This window comes from Equus quagga, chromosome 18 (genome assembly GCF_021613505.1).
Source record: "Equus quagga isolate Etosha38 chromosome 18, UCLA_HA_Equagga_1.0, whole genome shotgun sequence".
NCBI classification, from domain to species: domain Eukaryota; kingdom Metazoa; phylum Chordata; class Mammalia; order Perissodactyla; family Equidae; genus Equus; species Equus quagga.
In genome coordinates this window covers 22,235,425-22,255,161 of record NC_060284.1, presented here as the reverse complement: position 1 = coordinate 22,255,161, position 19,737 = coordinate 22,235,425, and the positions used below count along the sequence as shown (strand labels likewise).

The following is a 19,737-nucleotide window of genomic DNA, read 5'->3' as shown; positions in this document are numbered from 1 at the left end:
AGTAAAGAGTGGGATGCAGCCTTTCCTCTGTATTCCAGCTGCTACCACCCAAATCTGAGTTCCCATTTACTCAGATTATTGGAACATACCTCTAACATGTCAGCATCCTCTCCCAAGACCTACCCATCATGTACATGAATCCACATTAATCTTTCACAAATGTGCTTGCTTTTTGTTATTTCTCTATTCAAGAACCTATAAGGCCTTTAAGTGAGAGGAAGAAAACTTTCTTCCTGCCCCTTCCACACCATCTAAAAAGTCCATTCTCGAAACTTTGAGCAACTCCTGCAGTCAGATGTCTCCTTTCTAGCTGATTTCCCGTGTTCTGCTCTTATATTTTGAATTCTTTTGGAATATTCCATTTTCATGTCTCACTAGCCACTAAAAATTACCAAAGTTAAAAGGAAACACAAGATAATATCCTCAAAACCATTTCTCCTTCTTACGTGTCAATTTTAGACAGTAGCATCATCATTCTCCCAGTCAACCCGATTAAAAACCTCAAAAGTGAGCTTTATTATCCTTCAGTTTATTCTCCATACACTGCCAAGCTAGATCTTGGACCAATTTTTAATCTGTTTGCAGGGTAAATCTACAGACCAGATCTTCAAAGCGATCTGCCTGTGTTATCCTAACCCTGCATTCTGTAACTTCTGTGCTCCTTGTTATTGGACAGTAGAAGAAAATAGGTTTATTTAGGTGATCATGGTAAGTTTTAATGTAATGCAAATTTTAGTGATTTGTGAACTGGAAAATAGCAGATGAAAGTTTTGGCATAACTTGACATGATATAGCCTTGGTGGGAATGGATATGGACAGAAATAGAATTTTCTAAAAATATTTTGAAGGAAACAGGCTGTTTTGGCATTTTATGTAGAATCAACCAAGAAGAATCAAAGTGTACTCAAAGTTTTTGAATCTAAGTAATCAAAAATGGTGTTGCTAGTGAAACTCAGATGAGAAAAGGAGCTGAGTTCATAAGAGATGTAATAAAATAGAAATCTAGTGAAAAAAGTTGCTGAAGAAATAAGAGAAGCCCTAGGCTTGTAGATATGCAATGATCATTCACTTTCTTTCTCCTGATAAATTTATTTCCAAGTTACATTTCTTCCATTTTTAAACCAGGTACTTGAGTTCATTTGTCTACTTTAAATCAATTTCACAGCAGTGAAGGGTGAGAAAATCTTGGAAGCATGAGTTTTTTTTTTTTAAATACATTCATAGAAAGAGGGATGCTATTATTGGACAAAATGTATTTTTGGTGGATAATTTAACATTTTTAAGTTTTGATGTTATCCCTCAACCAAACTCTATGGGAAAAGAGAAAGAAAAAATATGTTTGCTATTTCACTATTTCATTTGGTAATATCTAAAGAATAATTTGTGTTTCAGACTGAAGTTTTGATTTTAATTAAAAATTTACTTCGCAAAAAATATAGAACTGAAGACTTAGAACAACCAAATCATTTCCTTGGTTATGGCTCAGTGGAAACTTGAAAACCTGAGGAGTGGGAGCTCTGACCTGAAGAGACTGCTGGGAGAGATCGGCGTTTCCTGACACAAGGGCCGCGAAAGCATCAATGAGGCCGTTGTTCGCAGCTTCATCCGAAGCATATTTGTGCTTTCCTCCTAAAATGTAAACGCATTAACTAGGTTGCTTTCTAGATAACAAGTACTTATCACATTTTAGTGATTAATAGGATAACAGAATAACAAAATCAAAGTTGCAGTATAGATTATTAAAATAGACTAAAACCAGATAGGTGTAAAGATTAACTCTGAAATGTTAACTTCAACATTTCCTAACTAGAAAGTGTAAGCGACCTTTCCACCTCACTTACAGAAACGTTAGCTGGCTGAAACTCATCAAATAACCATAGAATATTAAAAATGATGTTATAAGTTGTACTAAAGCTCACAGACTTCACACAGCCCTTTAGGGGAATTAATCACTTGTATGTAAGAAATAGTTTTAACAGCATTGGCTTTCCGGTTTTCCAGCCAAAGTAGATCAGAATCAGAAAATCAGAAAGGTTAAATGCTCCTATATTGAGTTATCCTGACAATAGCTGGCAGTGAGGAGACAGAAAAATGGTAAGTAAGAGAGACAAGTTCAAAAGAGCAGTACTTTTGGGGGGGATACTTGTGATAAAAATAAATTTTACACTGGCTATGAAAGCAGTTTGAAATGATGAGAGTTTGTACATCTAAGCATTAAAAAGCGGGTATATATTTGGTAACATTAGAACCAACCCAACACAATCATTGATGTTCATAATTTAAAAATTATGTATTTTCTATGTTTAAGAAGTCACTGAAAACATGTAGCTCTTTTTCATCTCACGTCTGTGTATCTGAGATGACAGCTAGCAGAGTAACTGTTTATCTAGAAACTCTGTTGTTATTTAGACCTTTTCAGTTTGAGCTTCTGTTAATCCCGTGCCCCCGCCCCACAGCCTCTGCTCTGGTCTCATGGGTTTCCCACTATCCCTCCGCGTGCCTGGCATTATCGTTCCAACATGGTCTTTTTGTTCATGACCTGATCATCTCTCACCCCTTTTCCTTCCAGAGAAATTCAACACCTTGCACAGGGCCCAGCTCAGAAGTCGCCTCGTCTCTCACGCCTCCTTCCTGACACTGTAAAACCCTGCGAGAATTAATGGCTTCCTCTGCTCACATCTTGCTTTATTCCTGTATATTCCTTTTGTCGTGGAGGATGGTTATCTGCTTATGCTATCTGATTAATAGTTTTATTTGTCTTTCCAGCCAGCTGGACTGTGAGCCCCTTGAGAACAGACATCAGGTCTGGTTTAACTCTGGTCCCAGGCTCCTGGCACAGTGCCTGCAGAGCAAGAGCTTGAGAGAAGTTGCTGATCGTCAGCCTCTACACTTGTGCATTGCTATCAAAGGACTAGAATATCTATATGTCACCTCTTACCTGTTATGGTGCTCATCTCTATGACTGCTTGATCAGCAGATGGTCCCAAGGCAATGAAATGAATGATGGCCCCACTTTGTTTCACTTCATCCAGGCAACTGCCTGCAGAGTTATCCTCCCCATCGGTCAGCAGCACTATTTCAGATCCATCTATTTGGGAGTACATGTCTGTAATTACCTGAAAATATAATCAGAGCATAATTACAAGTGTTCCTAGATCAAAGACTTATGGGAGATTAGAAAAAATGTACGGAGAAAACAAAAATGTGCAGAAAGGAAGAAATAGCTTCTGTTTTAAAACCATAGAATCTGCAATCAGCAGTCCCTGGGGGAACGTAAACATGACTCTCTATTTTGTCCACCTGCTGCAGGGAATTTCTGTTCAAATGAAGCTATATGGGAGCAGGGCTGTGGAAAATCCCACCTGGGCTAAGTGACAATGACTTCCCATTCTGGGGATCTCAGGTCAACCAGGCATGAAAAATATAATTGTAGAATGTGGCATTAAATATTTTTCTGCTCTTTGACCACACTACCCTCTGACAAGCGTTCTGTATTCTATGGTTCAAGAGAAACAGCCAAATATTACAGTGCCACCATTTACTGAATACTTCCTCCAGGTTACATGTGTTTTATTCTCTGTATAATTTAACTCAAGGCCCAATTCTGAACACATCCCTAGATCACAACCGCACTACCACTCTGCTCCCTACAGTTTATTTCCTGTGGGGCAACCAGAGTCAACTTCATAAATGGTAAATTGAATCTCAGTCTCTGATGCTTAAAGCCCTTCGGTAGCTTTCTGTGGCGCTTAAAATAAAATACAAACTTCTTATCATATGTTTCGAAGCTTTGAAAGATGTAGCTACTGTCTACCTGCCAATCACATTTCGTACCCCCTCATTTGTCAGACTCCAGTGTCACTAGCTTCTGTCATTTCTTGGAATAATCCAGTTCTTTTCCACCTCTTTCCCAAGGGACTTTGCACTTTCCTTTCTGCCTGAACCACTGACTCCTCATCTTTGATTTCTTATCTTAAATGTCACTCTTCGGAGAGAGCCCCAGTGGCATCTCTACCTAAGGTAGCCAGTGCCCAGTTACTCTATGACTTCACTCTGCTTGGTTCCTTCACAACACTGTCTCCACAATCTTCATTCTTGTTTTAAATTGATTAATTGTTTGATGGATGGTTGGATGTATAACATATTCCCCGCTGAGACAGAGTGCACCACCAGGGCAGAGAAGCTTTACTTGGCACATACATATATGTTGAATAAGTTAAATTACGTGTTTTCCCCCACTCCCTACAATAAACGTATATTGAATAAATTAAAACATGAACAGTCCTATGTGCTAGCTTTCACTGCCCCATTCTACCAATGAGGTAATAGAGGACTAGAGAGGTGAAGAGTCATGCTTAGGGTCACAAAGCTAGTATGTGATAATGGAGTTTGAACCCAGGACTTCATGTTAGAAAGCTACAGTGAAATGCCATGCAATTCATAAAAGGGGGCGATTCAACAGGGGTGAGAGTAGCAGGAAAAGCTGCACAAAGGAGCAAGGAGGTTGAAGAATAGGTAGAATTTTAACATGCAAAGATGGAAAGAAGGAAATGTTTTAGGCAGGGGAATTGCATGGAGAAAGGTCCAGAGGCTGCTAGTACATCGTGGGCTTGGAGAGTGATGTGAGCAGTAAATTGGTTGACACACAGAGCCTCAGGAGGGGAGAACTGAAAAGAAAGGCTGGCAAGAGAGCTGAGGACAATTTTATTGAGGGGACAGGAGACTCAAATAACATGGGATTGAGGAATTCAGATTCAATTTTATAGACCCTGAGGGGACAGTGAAGATTCCTTAGCAGGAAAAGGATGCAAATGACATTAATTACAAGCTCAAGGTGACCATTCGGATAATAATAAAATTCATAATAATAGTTATTGTGAATTATATATTTAGTATAAATAGATATTGTTCTGAGTATGTAAATATATCATTTCATTTGCTCCTCATAATAGTCCTGTGAAGTAGCATTCTTGTTTTCCTCTATTTTATAGCTAAGGCCCTGAGAGTCCAAAGAGACTGAAACGTTGTCTAAGGTCACATAGCTAGTACGTAGTAGAGCCAGCTCTCTGAGGTCAAAACTCATGTTCTGACCAGTCTTCCTTACCCAACTTTGACTAACAGTCCCTGCCACATCTGCTTTAAGAGATAAACATCACTTTTCTGTAACCAGATGTCACAGACACTGAAATGAGAATTGACCCAAAGTGGAATCATACACTTAGCTTGCTTCGTTGCATTAAATGTTGATGACTTTTGCTGCCCAAGTACACCTATTTAACTAACCTTTATTGGGCACTGACTATTGCATGGTAACAAGACAAAGTCCCGACCCCATTGGGCTTGTACTTTAGGGGCATTTTAATAGTCATTTATTCACTCACCAGTTTATATGTTGACTTAGTGATCCATTAAAAAATCATCTAGTGAATTTCTCTATGGGCTTAGTCCTGTGTTTCTTAGGATTAATTATGCGAAAAATAGGGAGCAAATTAGTGCAGTGGCATTTAACATACAAATGTCCTAGAAGAATAAACTGTATTTGTAGTATGATTTTTCACCTCAAATGCTGATTTAATTCCAGCGCAGATGGAAGTTCCTCCAACAGCTTCTGTAGGTAAACTCTCCAAGAGCTTGTTTCTTTCATTGCTGCTTATTATTTGAGTTAAATTACTTATAACAAGGGCAGTACTATCAAAGTGCACCATTCCTACCCAGGATCCGTTTTCAATGGTCTGAAGCAGGAAATGTTTTGCTGCTTGATTCATTCGATTTAGGCGATTAAAACTCTGAATAAGAAAGGACAAGAAAAACAACCAAGTGGTTTTCAACTGGAAAATAACAGCAGATCACATAAAATGAGTGAATAGAATTTAAGAATTTTCTATAAATAGTAATTGGTGTTATTAAAGAAAACAATTATTATTATTATTGAGGAAGATTAGCCCTAAGCTAACATCTGCTGCCAATCCTCCTCTTTTTGCTGAGGAAGACTGCCCCTGAGCTAACATCTATGCCCATCTTCCTCTATTTTATTTGGGACACTTGCCACAGCATGGCTTGACAAGCAATGCTTAGGTCTGTGCCCGGGATCCAAACCAGTGAACCCCGGGCTGCCAAAGCGGAATGTGCGAACACAACTGCTGTGCCACCAGGCTGGCACCAACAATTAATTTTTTTAATTCATAAAATAAAAAAGTATAGTTATGTGTACTATGGAAAACATATAGATAGTAAAGAAAACAAGCTTTAGGGTAGAGCTGATTGTTGACTGCTAAGCACCCAAATTAGAGGTGGAGAGTAGTGTGGGGGCTGGATTGAATTGGAGGGTGATGACTCACATCTTAGACTCTGCCTGATTACTTCTGGGAACCTCTGTTAGTTGCGTTGAGATGAAACCACTCCCCAGATCCTACAGTGTCTAACCAGACTATCAGGGACTCCAGCTAGAGACTAAAATCTCCCCATCGCCAGGGACTAGACTAGCCAAAATATGAACTTACTCAAGCGGCAGCTATGTTCTTAGAGGCCCAGTCCCTACCTTCCCCATTTCCTCTTCTCCCACGTCTTCCCACCATTTCCCCACCAATGGATTAATTGGAATTGGTTCTTTGATAACTTATTAAGACTCACATCTCTCTTTCCTACATGAATGCCCACCATGTGAGTGTCTTCATACATTTGTCTTTTCCAGTCCCTCAATACTAGTTGATCTGTGGTACCTTCCCCCAACACATGCCCAAATTTCCCTCTGAACTCCCTAGAACCAAATCACAGTGAGAACCTCCTCCTACATCCCATCTTTGAGGGCTCTCTTTACTACCTTGCTTTACCTTTACACTTGGCTCTATCTGCACCCTGACGTGGGAGGCTGCTCATCTTCTCCCAGTCAGGAATGTCATCTCTCCCCAGCGACACGTCCTAGACACTTCTATGTGCTGGTTTCTAGCACTCTGAAACTCTATGCTATTGTGGATTATCTCATTCATCCTTTGCCCTTTTCAGTAACCACCCAATCCCCCATTTGTTAAAGACATTATTCCTGATATTCAGCATGGTCTGTTCTACCTCAAATGTGCCATTCTTTTGAGTACCTTATCACATTACATCTGCTTGTTTGTAGTCCATTCATTTGTACAATTATTTACCGAGTGCCTATATGTGATAAACCCTATTCTAGGCAAAAAGGATACAAAGATGAATAAGACACTATTTCAAGTCCTAGAGGACATGATTCCTAGAGAACATGCTTCCAAGTCCTAGAGGAGCTCCCAGTCTTGTGGAGAGAAATGTGTAATTTCAATATCATTTATAGTAATATGAGTTTGCACAGGTCATGGTGGGAGACCAGCAGAAGAGACCTTAGCCCAGCATAGAAACATAGCCCATCTCCTCCAGGGAACTGGGTGCCTCTACCAAATTTTAAAGATTGTGTATGAGTTAACCAGCTGATGGGGAAGGCAGAGAAAATTTTCTCTATTGAACTATAAACTCTTTAAGGATATGGGCTTCTATTCCTAGAGCCTAGCACAATGCCTACCATTCAGTGAATGGTAGTAGAAGGAATAAATGGCTGAATCTGGTCATATCTTCATTTTGGTGATGCTCTTTGTCTGTGTCTTTGAGCATAAAGAGGTCATTTATATAGATGATGAAAATAAGGTAAACCCATGTTAAGAGTTCTTGTGATTGATCTTGTCCCTTGACTTTAAATGGAGTTCAGAAGCCCTGAATCTACTTTCTCCTCATGTCTGTCAAGTATCTCCAATAGACAACAAGGGCAAGGTTAGAAAACATTTTCATCTTTCAACCTCTAGTTCTGATCTTCTAACTAAAGCTTTACTAAAGGGCCAAAAAGTCTTCCTCAATAAACTTTCTATTTTCTGGAAAAGACAGAGACTCTTGGGTTAGGTCTTTTAAACTCTATTCCCATCATTCTTTCATTACAATGTTCACTGCCCTGCTTGAGGTCATGATCACAGGAATTGTTGGTACTTATGTCACCATGCAATTCAGAACAATCCAGGTGCAGATAGCATTCAGAATGTTCTTAGGCCCTCAATCACCTCCCTGTTCCTACATCCAGGAAAAATCGGATCAGAAACTTACCGCCATGCTTCCAGACTTGTCAAGAACTAAGCACACAATTCTTTGACTGATCTTCAGCAATGAGAAGACAGGTGGAGGGGGTGGTGCCACCATAGATGTTGTGTTTTTAAAATCCTCAGAATTGCTGATCACCTCCCATGTGCTTCTGAAATCGCACATTTTGTTTTGTAGGCTTGGAGCCTCTCGGTTATGGTTGTTTTCCTTACAGAATTCAACGACCTAAGGGGTTGATAAAATTTAAAAAATGTTTCTATATGATGCCTTCAGAAATCAAGTACAAATCTGAAAAAAGTTAAAAATCTATTCTCCAAATATGTTGTTTAGTGAATGAAATTGATTCACCGAGGAGTCATATAATAGTAAAGTGGATTTTCAATAATAAGTAATGCTACTTGAGTGCTTACTATGTACTAGTCAGCGTTCAAAGAACTCTATACTAACACATCTAATTTCTCACATCACCTGCACAGATCTTTTATAAACATGATAACATGTCCTTTGATTATAAATATACAGTCTGAAGCAATGATTGGTATACTTACAGAATCAATCCCTTGCATGAACATTATGGATGCTTTTTCAGTTTGATCTTGATCAGGGAAGAATTGACAATCTTTTTCATACAGTTTTGTCTTAGAATCAATTCTGCATCCTCTGGTTATACAGCTGTCTCCTTGACATGTATAAACTCTATTTATACCAGTAATGCCCGTGGAACACCTGAAAGTATATGACAGTTAGTCTTTGAGGCAACCTAACAATTCAAATTTTTAAAAATATCTTGTGTCTTTATATCAAGGTTTTTTAATAATGACTTTTATATCAAGGTTTTTATTCTTATTTATGTACCACACACATCCTGTTTTGACAGCAAAGTTTCAGGGTTCCTACCAGAGCAGTTATCTGTTTTTCAAGAAGTGGCAGAGGGAAATGTTAAGTGGGATCTCCGGTGTAGGCAATGGCTGAGTTCCCTGCTGGGATTCAAGCTCCTGCTGTCCTGCTCACACTAATGGCTGGAGGCTCCCCTTTTCCAAACACCTGTCCTGGTGGCCTTGTGATGGTAAATGCACTGCAGGAGTCTGGACAAGGTGACTTGTGAAACAGTTGCTCTTGGTACCACCTTAGCTTAAGGTTCTTTGTAGATTTCTGTTCAAGAAGATATCCCCAAAGAATGGGATGAGGCATGACTACAAGTGTTTGATTATTCAAGGAGCATTTGTATCCAAGGTGAAATGTGGCTTGAAGGAAAGACTGAGGTACTGCCCAGGAGAGCAGAGTAAAGAATGGTGGAGGCATTTTATGTGTATGTTTTACTGCATGGAATTGGCCACAGTGGCAGTGATTACAACAAGTATGCTGGGATGTGAATATATCCCATCTTTTCAATGTTTCTCCAGTTTTAATCCCAGAAGGAATGACTAGATTTTATTCAGTCATTTAGGGAGACTCCTACATATGTGTATGCTTCTATTGCCCCAAACTCAGTGAACATAACGATGTTATCTATTAACAATCGTGTGAATATGCTGCAGCAGAGACTAGACATTTAGGAAGAGTATGATGTGAACAAATGTAGTCAGAAGCGCCTTTGCTGAAATTATATATTTTTCAGTTTGTACAATTTTTTCTTTTAAAGATTAGCCCTGAGCTAACATCTGCAGCCAGTTTTTTTTTTCTTTTTCTCTCCAAAGCCCCCCAGTACATATTCTGGTTGTAGATCCTTCTAGTTCTGCTATGTGGGAGGCCACCTCAGCGTGGCTTGATGAGGGGTGCAAGGTCCGCACCATGGATCCGAACCAGCAAAACCCTGGGCCACCGAAGCAGGGCACACGAACTTAACCACTTGGCTGGGGGGCCAGCCCCCAGTTTGTACATTTTTGATAAGTCCTCAGCCCCGGCAAGGCAGCTCAGATTGACTAAGCTGAAGGTACCTAATTTTAGATCAGCTCTTTCCAAACATTCTGCTTTCTTTATCTCAGAAGCAAAAGGATTGTCTATTATTAAATGTGATGTTAGGTTGGTATTTTAAGTGATCTTTATAAATCCCAAGAAATTCCTGTTTGGTCCCTTGAAGCTGATTGATTTCTTACTTAGCCCACATTTACCGCTACTTCTAACCATTGTTTTTTTCATTCTTGTGTAGTGTAAATAATTTTGATCTGCTCTTATAGTACAAGCTTTTACACAGAGAACAACTTCGGTGTGAATGAGTCTGGAAGCTGTCGTAGAGAGAGATAAAAACATGTCAAATTGGCAACCAAATGCTCTTGACCTTATCTGTATTTTAAAAGGGCAATTAGCTAATTTAAGGTACATTTTCTAAAAAAAAGCACTGTTTTGTGATATAGCATCCACTACCTGCATTGGGACAAAAATGAATGACTGGCTTTTGAAAGAAATCAAACTAAGGAAAATAAGAAGTTACAGCCTGAGGTAATTTAAGAAAATTTAAATGGTCATGCCTTGTTGCTTCAATTTTTTTTGATGTGGCGCTGTAGTAAGGCTCATCTTCGTTGTATTCGTCAAACACTCCCCAGCGGAGAAGGGCCCACTGGTGGACAAACAACCTCCCTGTGGGAAAATATTCCAAAAATGTCATCATAATTCAAGTGACAAACTTTGCCCTGCAATTATTTTAAGCAACTTTTTTCCAATCAAAAATATTCATATTTAGGTTGTAAATAACTGCCAACATTTATATTTTTCTTTATACAAAAGTATATTTCATTGCTTTGTATTATATTATGTTACATGATATAGTGTATAATCTTTTTATTCCACAGCATGTTAAATCAGCAAAATATTTATGACGTATACGCTATGGGCAGAATAGACTGGGATTTGGCTTTTCATTCTTGGGAGGCAAAAACTCTTAGATATTACAGTAGTTTTTGGCTTTTTGGCTCTACAGTGTTCACTCCTACCAACAACATAAACAGATGTGTAACAAATCTGTGGCATTAAAACTTCATGAGGATGTGATTAGTTAAAAAGTGTCTATAAAATGCTCCCTAGGAGGTTGATAACGAAAAAAAGATTGAAAAACACTGTGATAGACTGTACATAATCTTGTGGGTGTCTAAGTGAACTGATTAATGTATAGTACTTAGCATATATAAGCATTAATTATATGAAAAAATTTTTATTGATTATACATATTCAGCACTGTAGTAGGTATTGGAAATATAAAGATGAGTAAGATATAGTCCTTGACTAGGATAAGCATGGAGATAAAGAATCAGAATAAAAAGGTTTTCCTAAGAATTTTAGAGTGAATGTAAGAATAAAGGTAAATCCAAGCTTGATATGCGGGAAGAAAAAACAAATGGAATTTTTGTTTTAGGAATATTAGTAAAAACTTCAGAGGAAATAGAAGTGGAGGAGAAGTTGGAAATATGGCCTATTCTGCTACAATGTGTGTTTCTCTAACTCAGATTAACTCATGAGACCTGAAAAATGGGGGAAAATTCAGTCTTATGCAAAAGTCACGTTTCTTCTTCAAATCCCTGCTTCTCAAAGTGTGTTCCTGGGACCAGCAGCATCAGCATCCCCTGGGAGCTAACAAGATCTGCAGAATCTTGAGCCCACTCTAGATTACTGAGTCAGAATCTGCTTATTTACAAGATCCCTAAGTTATTCCTCTACACTTTAAACTTTAGGAACTCTGGTTTCAGGCTTCCTAGGCAAATGGAGGCAGATTAGTGAGCCTGGAAACCTTCAGTATGGGAGGAAAAAGCCCTCATATTAGCTATTGCTATAGAATTTGGAGAATTTTTAGAAAACTTAAAACTGCCTACACAAGTGGCTCACTTTTTACAGAGCTGTGCTTCCTTCTTAGGTCATGGCAGTTTGTCCTGCCCCCAGTGCCCACCTTGCTAAAGGGGTAGATTTCAGGATCTCTCACCACACACACATACACAAAGGTAACTATGTAAGGCGATGAAATGTTAATTAGCTTGACGTTAGCAATCATTTCACTACGTAGATGAATATAAATCATCGTGATGTAGACCTTACAGCTCTACAGTTTTTGTTAAAAACAAAGCAGCCCCTCTGACTTAGAATTCCATTCCCATGTATATCGTCTCAGTTCCCACAAATCCTATTTTCATTTCTAAAAGCATTTCCTTCGTGCGTGTGTGTGTGTGCGCATGTGTGTGTACTTTTAATATCTGCTATGATGGCCGCATCTGGCCAGGCTGAGCTGTTGCCCAGGGTGATCTAAATGATCTTCCCAGGTATCTATTATTATTATTGTTATCATTTTTATTACAAATTGCATAGATTTTAGAACTGTCTTCTTAACCTTAATTTACCAAAAGCCTTGTTGTTATTAGGGCATTGTTTTGCAGAATGTGAGTTTTTTCAAAAACACATGGATCCCATTATGGCAGAAAGACCTGTGTAAGAGGGAAGGGTGAAACTGTCAGTTATGGGCTTGGGTTGAGGTTGAGGGATATGGGAAAACAACAAGAGCTCAGGAGGGGACCTTGGCTTTAAAAACTGTAGAACATCCTCCTCTTCTAAGACAGCTGGAGGTGGGGAGAGATGAAGGTGGACACGAGTTTGAAAGTAAAGAGGAAGAAGGTAAGGGCCTTTATTTTCTCAGTCAAAGCATCTGTTGCTTGATGGGATTGACAAGAGTGACTAGAGATCTTGAGAAAACTGGTAGAAGTTTTACAACAGCTGCTGTGGGGAATGAGAGAGAGAGCTGAGAAGAGGCAAGTAAAAATACTGTTGAGTAACTTTGAGTGCTTCCCTGAGCTTGGAAGATGTGTTTTTGTAATGATACCAATTAGTTTTGTAATTTTGTTTTACATCTTTGAAACATATTAACAGGAGCCAAAGGAAACTAGCCGGAAACTCAGTGCAGAGAACTTGGCAAGTCAAATGAAACTTAAGGATAAGAGTGTTGAGCTATTTATACTTGTAGTTGAATTGACTTTCTGGACATGCCAGATAGGAAAGAAAGTATAGCTAGAAGGGCACAAGGCATTAGAGGTGCCAAGGAGAACAAACATGGTCAGGCTAAAGTGTGGGGGAAATGTAAGATTGGGATGGGGTGACATGATGTAGCTTTCAAGATTGCAGTGGGGAACAGGCCCAGGTAATGATGAGGACCAGGGCCAGCTGAGTGTTTAACAGAGACAAGAGACTTCATGTGTGCTCGTTGAAGGGCAACAGAAGAGGGAGATTCTGGAGTATGCAGATTCAGGAGGTTTCACTGAGTAGTGACATGTGCGTTGGGCCCTCCTTTAACAATGATTTGCATTTTAAATGAAAAATAATATGCTTTAGTTCATTTGAACCAATAATGTTAACTTTTAGATGGAAGTAGATGAAACTGTCACTTTTATAGGTGAAAATGATGACTTAATGACAAGTTCATCTGGTTCAACCAAATAAGTTGAATAAGAGTATCAGCAACTAACAGCCTGTGAGTGTTTTCTCTTGGCCAGAAACTGGCATCTTGGCTCTTTCCAGCTTGCCAGGCATCTGCCTTCCATGGAAGCAGCACGTGATTGATTAATATCTGGCTGTGAAGAACTGAAAAATTAAAACCTAAAAATATGCCAAAAGAAAACGTTTATTACCGTTGTCCTGTGTTCAAATTTCTGTAGACACTGTACTGAGCATAGTTAAGTGGATTATCTAATTTAACGTTCACAACAATTGTATAAAGGAGAAACTCCTCTAATCACCATTTTACAGGAAATAGGCACAGAGAGGCTAGGTCACTTGTCCAAGGTCACACACAGCTGATAATTAGGGGAGTCAGGATTTGAACCGAGGGACTCTGGCTCCAAGGCTTGGACGCTTAAGCTGGATACAAAACTGCTTGTTGGAAGCACTGCAAAATATGTGTTTTAACCAAAATTCCTACCTGATGGTCCATACTGACTTTGGTTTTTTCCAAGTACAAAGTTGGGGGTGAGATGAATGTATTCTCCTTTCTCTCCACAGGCAGTGAACTGCTTGGTGTATGGTTCATCTCTACCTGGGAGGGTAGGTGGTGCAACTAAAACATCAGCCTGAGAATGTTTAAAAAGATTTTTAAAAGATCAGAAATAGAAATGACAGCATTTAGTCAGAACAAGTCTGAAACGATCGGTTTGCTGTAAAACTGAGGAGCAGCAAAAACTAATTTTTAAGAGAAACTTTTTGACTCACGTGTTCATAGCTTTCATGTTTCAGCCTCTTATATTCAGAGTTTTCTTTCCAATTCTCAGGAATTAATATTGAAACATTTTTGAAAAAGAATCTTTTTTCTGTGGCTTCAAACAGGTAAGTAGAAGCTGTAGTCACCATGTCCTATTGTTAAAGGAAACACATGTGAGGATGGCGAAGTGACAGTGGATTAAATGAGCAAGGGTTCAGCACAAGCATTTCCCAACTTAAGAGTGGATAGAGGGGTCGGCTCCATGGCCGGTGGTTAAGTTCACGCGCTCTGCTGTGGCGGCCCAGGGTTCGGATCCTGAGCGCAAACATGGCACCGCTTGTCAGGCCACGTTGAGGTGGCGCCCCACATCCCACAACCAGAAGGACATGCAACTAAGATATACAACTGTGTATGGGGTGGGTTGGGGAGATAACGCAGAAAAAAAAAAAATTGGCAACAGTTGTTAGCCCAGGTGTGAATCTTTAAAAAAAAAAAGAAAAAAGAAAAGGACCTTTAACCCAGTGTTGATGATGGTTATCATTAAAAAAAAAAAGAGTGGATAGAAAAAACAACTTACTGATGAGCAGGGTCTCTGCCTCACAATTCCAACTCTACCACCTGTCAATCCAAATTATAGCTTCATCCTGCCCATTAAAGGTTGAATCTTCCAAAATCCTTCATCAAAAGGCAAATGCTTGTGTTTGGTGTTAAGAGAAATTGTATAAAATGGTAAAGGCATAGACCTTAGCATCATCTGCTTGGTTCCAATACTGGCATCAGCACTTTCTGGCTGATAGGGCTTCGCCAGTTTACGTAACGCTCTGAAGCCCAGTTCCCTCATCTCTTAAATGGAGTATTGCAACCTATCTTTAAGGTTGGCATAAATATGAAATGAGTTGTATAGTACTCTACACATAGGCAGTCACAAACTGGTTGATATCATTACTGTTTATAAGTCGTAGTAGAGAATAGCCTTAGCTGATGCAAGCTAAGGAGAATATTCTGTAGGGACTGGTCATATACTCCCACTGCACAGGAGAGGCAGCTGGGTTGGGATCCTAGAAGGTGGGGGTGACGGAAAATTCATAGGAGAGGCAGAGCTTTTTGATCCTAGGCAGAGCTTATTGCTCTGCCAACAAGCTGAAAATAATATCACCTTATATTGTTCCATATCCTGAATCCAAAGATGCAACGATTATTAAGAGAAATAGTCCTTCCCTAGAGCTTACTATGTAGTGGGAGAAATAAATGGGTGAAAAAGTCCTATGGTAGATGATCAAACCCACTGAATATTTGGGGGATCCTGGATGCTAGATGACGGTGTTACCCTCTTCATCTCACTGGCAACGTCCCAGTCAAGAGTGTTGTTTTCTTCAAGGCAGGCTCCAGTCCTCCAGGGTGCTTCCTGACCTAACATAAGCCCATCGTAGAGCTGTTCTATTTCAGGAGTTCCAGAGCTCTCTACCCTGTGTTCTTGAAGAGAGTTCAGCGTGCTGACTGTAATGTACTGAGGAGATCAGCAAACTGATTGGGTTCAGAGCCATGGGATCAATCAGAAGCCAGAGTGCAGAGAACTGAAGGCCCAGAGGACTGGCTAGGAGTCAGGAAAAGGCCTTCAGAGAGCTCCTAATCTAGATAGGAGGTTACTTCATCACTGGCCTAGAGCAGATGAAAGAATTCTCTACCTGTTCCCTAAGGAGGCCTCTCTCTTTTATTGTTGTGGGATATTTAGGTCTCAACCAGTTACCTTCTGCTTGAAGTGATGGCTCTCTCTGTGGTTACGATATGAAAGCATATGTGGTGGTTTGAATTGTGCTACTGATTGGAAAATAGTGTTGCTGCATACAGTTGTGTTGTACATTGTACAACTCCAAGGGATTCCATTTTCTTTGTAGTCTCCATAGCTCTGTGCAGCTCCCTTGGTTAATGGAATGTTCTCGGTTCAAGGAGGGATTTCACAGACCCTATATCACATGGCCGATACCCTGGGATATACTAAGGGGCCTAATAAGGGTTCTCACAGTCTTTCTCAGCAGAATTCCTGTAATATTCCTTCGAAATTCCTTCCCAGAATTCCTCTAATATCCTAGTTGGATCAAAGAAGATTAAGACATCAATGTTTCCATAAACAAGTACTCTCAAACCAAAAAGACATTAATAAAGTGAATAATGAAAGTTGACAATTGACATCTTAGGTCATGAATTATGAGTCAATTCAACAAAAATTCTTATTATGGTCAGAGAGTATCCCAACAGTAAGGTTATCTCCACAAGTTGGTCCACCAGTTACAAAATACAGTGATTTTCGTCACATTATATAAGCCAGAACTCAAACCCAGGTCTGTCAGCCTTCAAAGTCGCTATGTTGGATCACAGCTCTGACTGTGCTATTTAATGGAACATTGGGAAAATTATTTACTTCTTCAAATACCAATTTTCTCCTCTGTATAATGTGGATGAGAGTATTTCACAAGGTTGCCTGAAGATATAAATGCAAGGACGTTGCAGAGGGCTAGGAGACTGTCAGGAAACTTTGTGTAATCTAGGCATTTCCACTAAAAATCAATCTTTTACTTGTAGTGTTCAAGAGAGGATCATTTCACAAATTTTTGCCCCTACAAATAATTCTTCCAAATATTAATTTCAGAGGTTCAGAAAAGTTTGAATCTGATTGGCTGTCCCTGGATACTAAGAAACCCATCAATCAGAATCAGCTATATTAATTGCTATTCAAGCCTGTGTTTTTCAGTATAGGGAATCTTTATCTTCCCCTGGAATTCAAAAGGTATCAATAAATGAACCCTGTTATGCTGCCAGAGTTTATATAGAATGAGTGACAAATGGTAGCCACAGAATCACCTGCTCACCACTGAGGTCATGCCCATCAGCTTCTGGTGGATAATAACACCCATGAGAGGGCTAAAGCAGTGAGTATAAGGACACAGTAGTGGAGGAATTGAATATAAGGAAGTAGTAAATGTCAGGGACGGGGGACCTAATTCACATGTCTGTAACACCAATCTCTTTCTTACATGGAATGTGAGAGGTGGAAGAAACTGCAGAAATGGAGTCCTTGGTTCAGTCCTGGAGACTCACTCTTCTCCATCTGCACTTCCTAGTGAACTTTATTCTCATGGCTTCCAATCTCGCCCACACACTGATGACTCCCAAATTTTCATCTCCCCCCAGATTTTCCCCCTGAATTCTGATTCCTGTCTCTATCCACGTGGGTGTCTAATAAGCATCTCAAATTCAAAATGTCCAAAAGTAACTGCTGATCTCTCAACTGCCAAATTTTCTCCTCTTCTCAATTGCTGATAATTCCCTCCTTCCAAGTGTTCAGTCCAAAACCCTTGAAGTCTTCTGTGACTTCTATCTTTCCCTCCTTCCACCTCTACCCCCCGCACATCTAAACCATCAGCAAATTCGTCTATGCTACCCTCAGAATATGCTCAGAATCACCCTCTTTAATGATCTCTACCACAATAGCCCTGTTGCTAGTCACCATCACTTCTGACCTGCGACAGCTTCCTACCCAGTGTCCTTCTGCACCTCTCTGCTGCAACAGATCCTATACAGGATGAGCAGAAGTGGAAACCCTCTCCAGAGTTTCCTCAATACTGCCTTCAGAGTGATCCCCGAATATGCAGGAGACAGCACACCCCTCCTCTGCTCAGAATCCTTTCATGGATTCCCATGGCACTCAGAGTAAAAGCCCCAAAAGTCTTTCCAGTGCTCTGGGCCCTGCCACCTCTCCAACTTCAGCCCACTCCGCCCTTCCTCCTGCTCATTCGCAGTTGTGTCCTTGGTCGCATCAAGCATGCTCTCACCTCCATGCCTTTGCGCCTGCCGTTCCCTCCCCAGAGTTTTCAGTGGGCTCTTCCCTCACTCATCTCAGGTCTCTGCTCAGATGTCACAGCAACAGTGAGGCCTTCCCTGAGTACCCGACATGAAACAGTAACCCACATTCTCCCCTACCCCAGCCCCACCAACACTCCCTATCCCCCTGGGCTGATTTATTTTACTCCACAGCAACTTACTACCGTCTGACCTGCTACACAGTTACATGTTTCTATTATCTACAGCGGCTGAAAAGAGTGTACACTGCACGAGGGCAGGGGCTTTTTGTTCACTCTTGTCTCCCCCTGACATGCTATAAACATTCAATAAATAATTGCTTAAAAATGGACAAGTCCAACTGCTTATTTACTGATAAAGACACTGAGGATCAGAGAGGCCCTGTGACTTGTCTTTGGGTTATGCTGAGACAGGGTAGAACCCCATCTAGAACCTTCAATTCCCACTGACATTGTAGCATTGTCTTCACTGCAGCCCACTGCTTTTAAGCCCCCTGAACCATTCAGAACTTTCTATAATAATTAACTTTTAACTTCTTGTCTTTTCCACAGTTTTAACGGAAGTAATCCCATTTCTTCCTTACCTTTATCTGTTCTATTATTTTTCCATCTTCTGGCACAGCAGGGTCTATAGCAATGATAACACCTTCGTAGCCATTGTTATTCAGCTGAACGAGGGAAGTATCAGACCCCTGCAGAAGGTGCAGCACTAAGAGGAAGAGAAAACTTCTGAATACCCTCATCGTTCCTCTGAGTTGTCCTGAGCCCAATGTCGGTTTGTTCCAGAGGCTTTTCTTTCACCACCTCTCTCTCTATATATATATGTACACTCCAAACCATTATCTTTGTTTACTACTGTGGGATGTTGAGTGTATAAAGGTCAATGTTACATGTATGGGAAAATATTTGACTTTAGTTTACAGAACGGTTTTATTGTATGTTACTGTGAAAGTGGATAAAATATAGAAGATATGAGATCCTTTTATAAAATACATTGCACGTTTTTATTTGGGAATTCTTTTCTATTCTTGCTAATTTCCTAAAGGTAGACATCTTCTTTTATTTTCTATAGAGTGTAAAGTGAAAATTAATAAAATTTCATAGTGAAACTAACAGAAACAGTAATGTTAATGTTGTTCTTCAGTATTACAAAGAAATTTAACTATTATTTAGATTATTTACCAAGGATTTAAATAATGGAAGAGGATGTAAGATTATTAAATATAAGTAACACCGAATTAGGTAAGATGGCTTTGAAACCTAAATTAAAATTTTAAATACTTTGAGAAAAGAAGATTTCATAAAGTTATTAGAGTAAATTAAAAAAAGTCCTGCCCAATAAAGAATGTTTTTATACATATATGCTGCTTGTTTTTATACAAACATATCAAAAATGTCTGGGAGTATGTTGGTTACTATTGAGGCAGAGTGAATAATATTAATAGTGAACATTTACTCAGTGCTTACCAGGGCAAAGATTCTCTCACTTAATCCTCACTGCAACTGTTAAGGTAAGATTGAATAGTATCTTCATTTTATGCATGGGGAAACTGAGGCACACAGTTTCAGTATCTTGTCAAGATCACATAGTTAGTAAAAGTCAGAGTGAGGATA

At 39.6% G+C, this 19,737-nt stretch overlaps 1 protein-coding gene across 1 annotated transcript in view; it reads right to left on the bottom strand.

Moving 5' to 3' along the window:
* The window catches only part of CLCA4 (chloride channel accessory 4), a 75,809-nt gene extending 56,943 nt beyond the window's left edge, over positions 1-18,866 (bottom strand). The window contains exons 1-2 of the mRNA XM_046645136.1: positions 18,708-18,866; positions 14,278-14,418 (exon numbers count right to left, since the gene is read on the bottom strand). Of these exons, the coding sequence (XP_046501092.1) occupies positions 14,278-14,418; positions 18,708-18,866 (300 nt within the window). The remainder of the gene's footprint in view (positions 1-14,277; positions 14,419-18,707) is intronic.
* Positions 18,867-19,737: the final 871 nt, after the last annotated feature.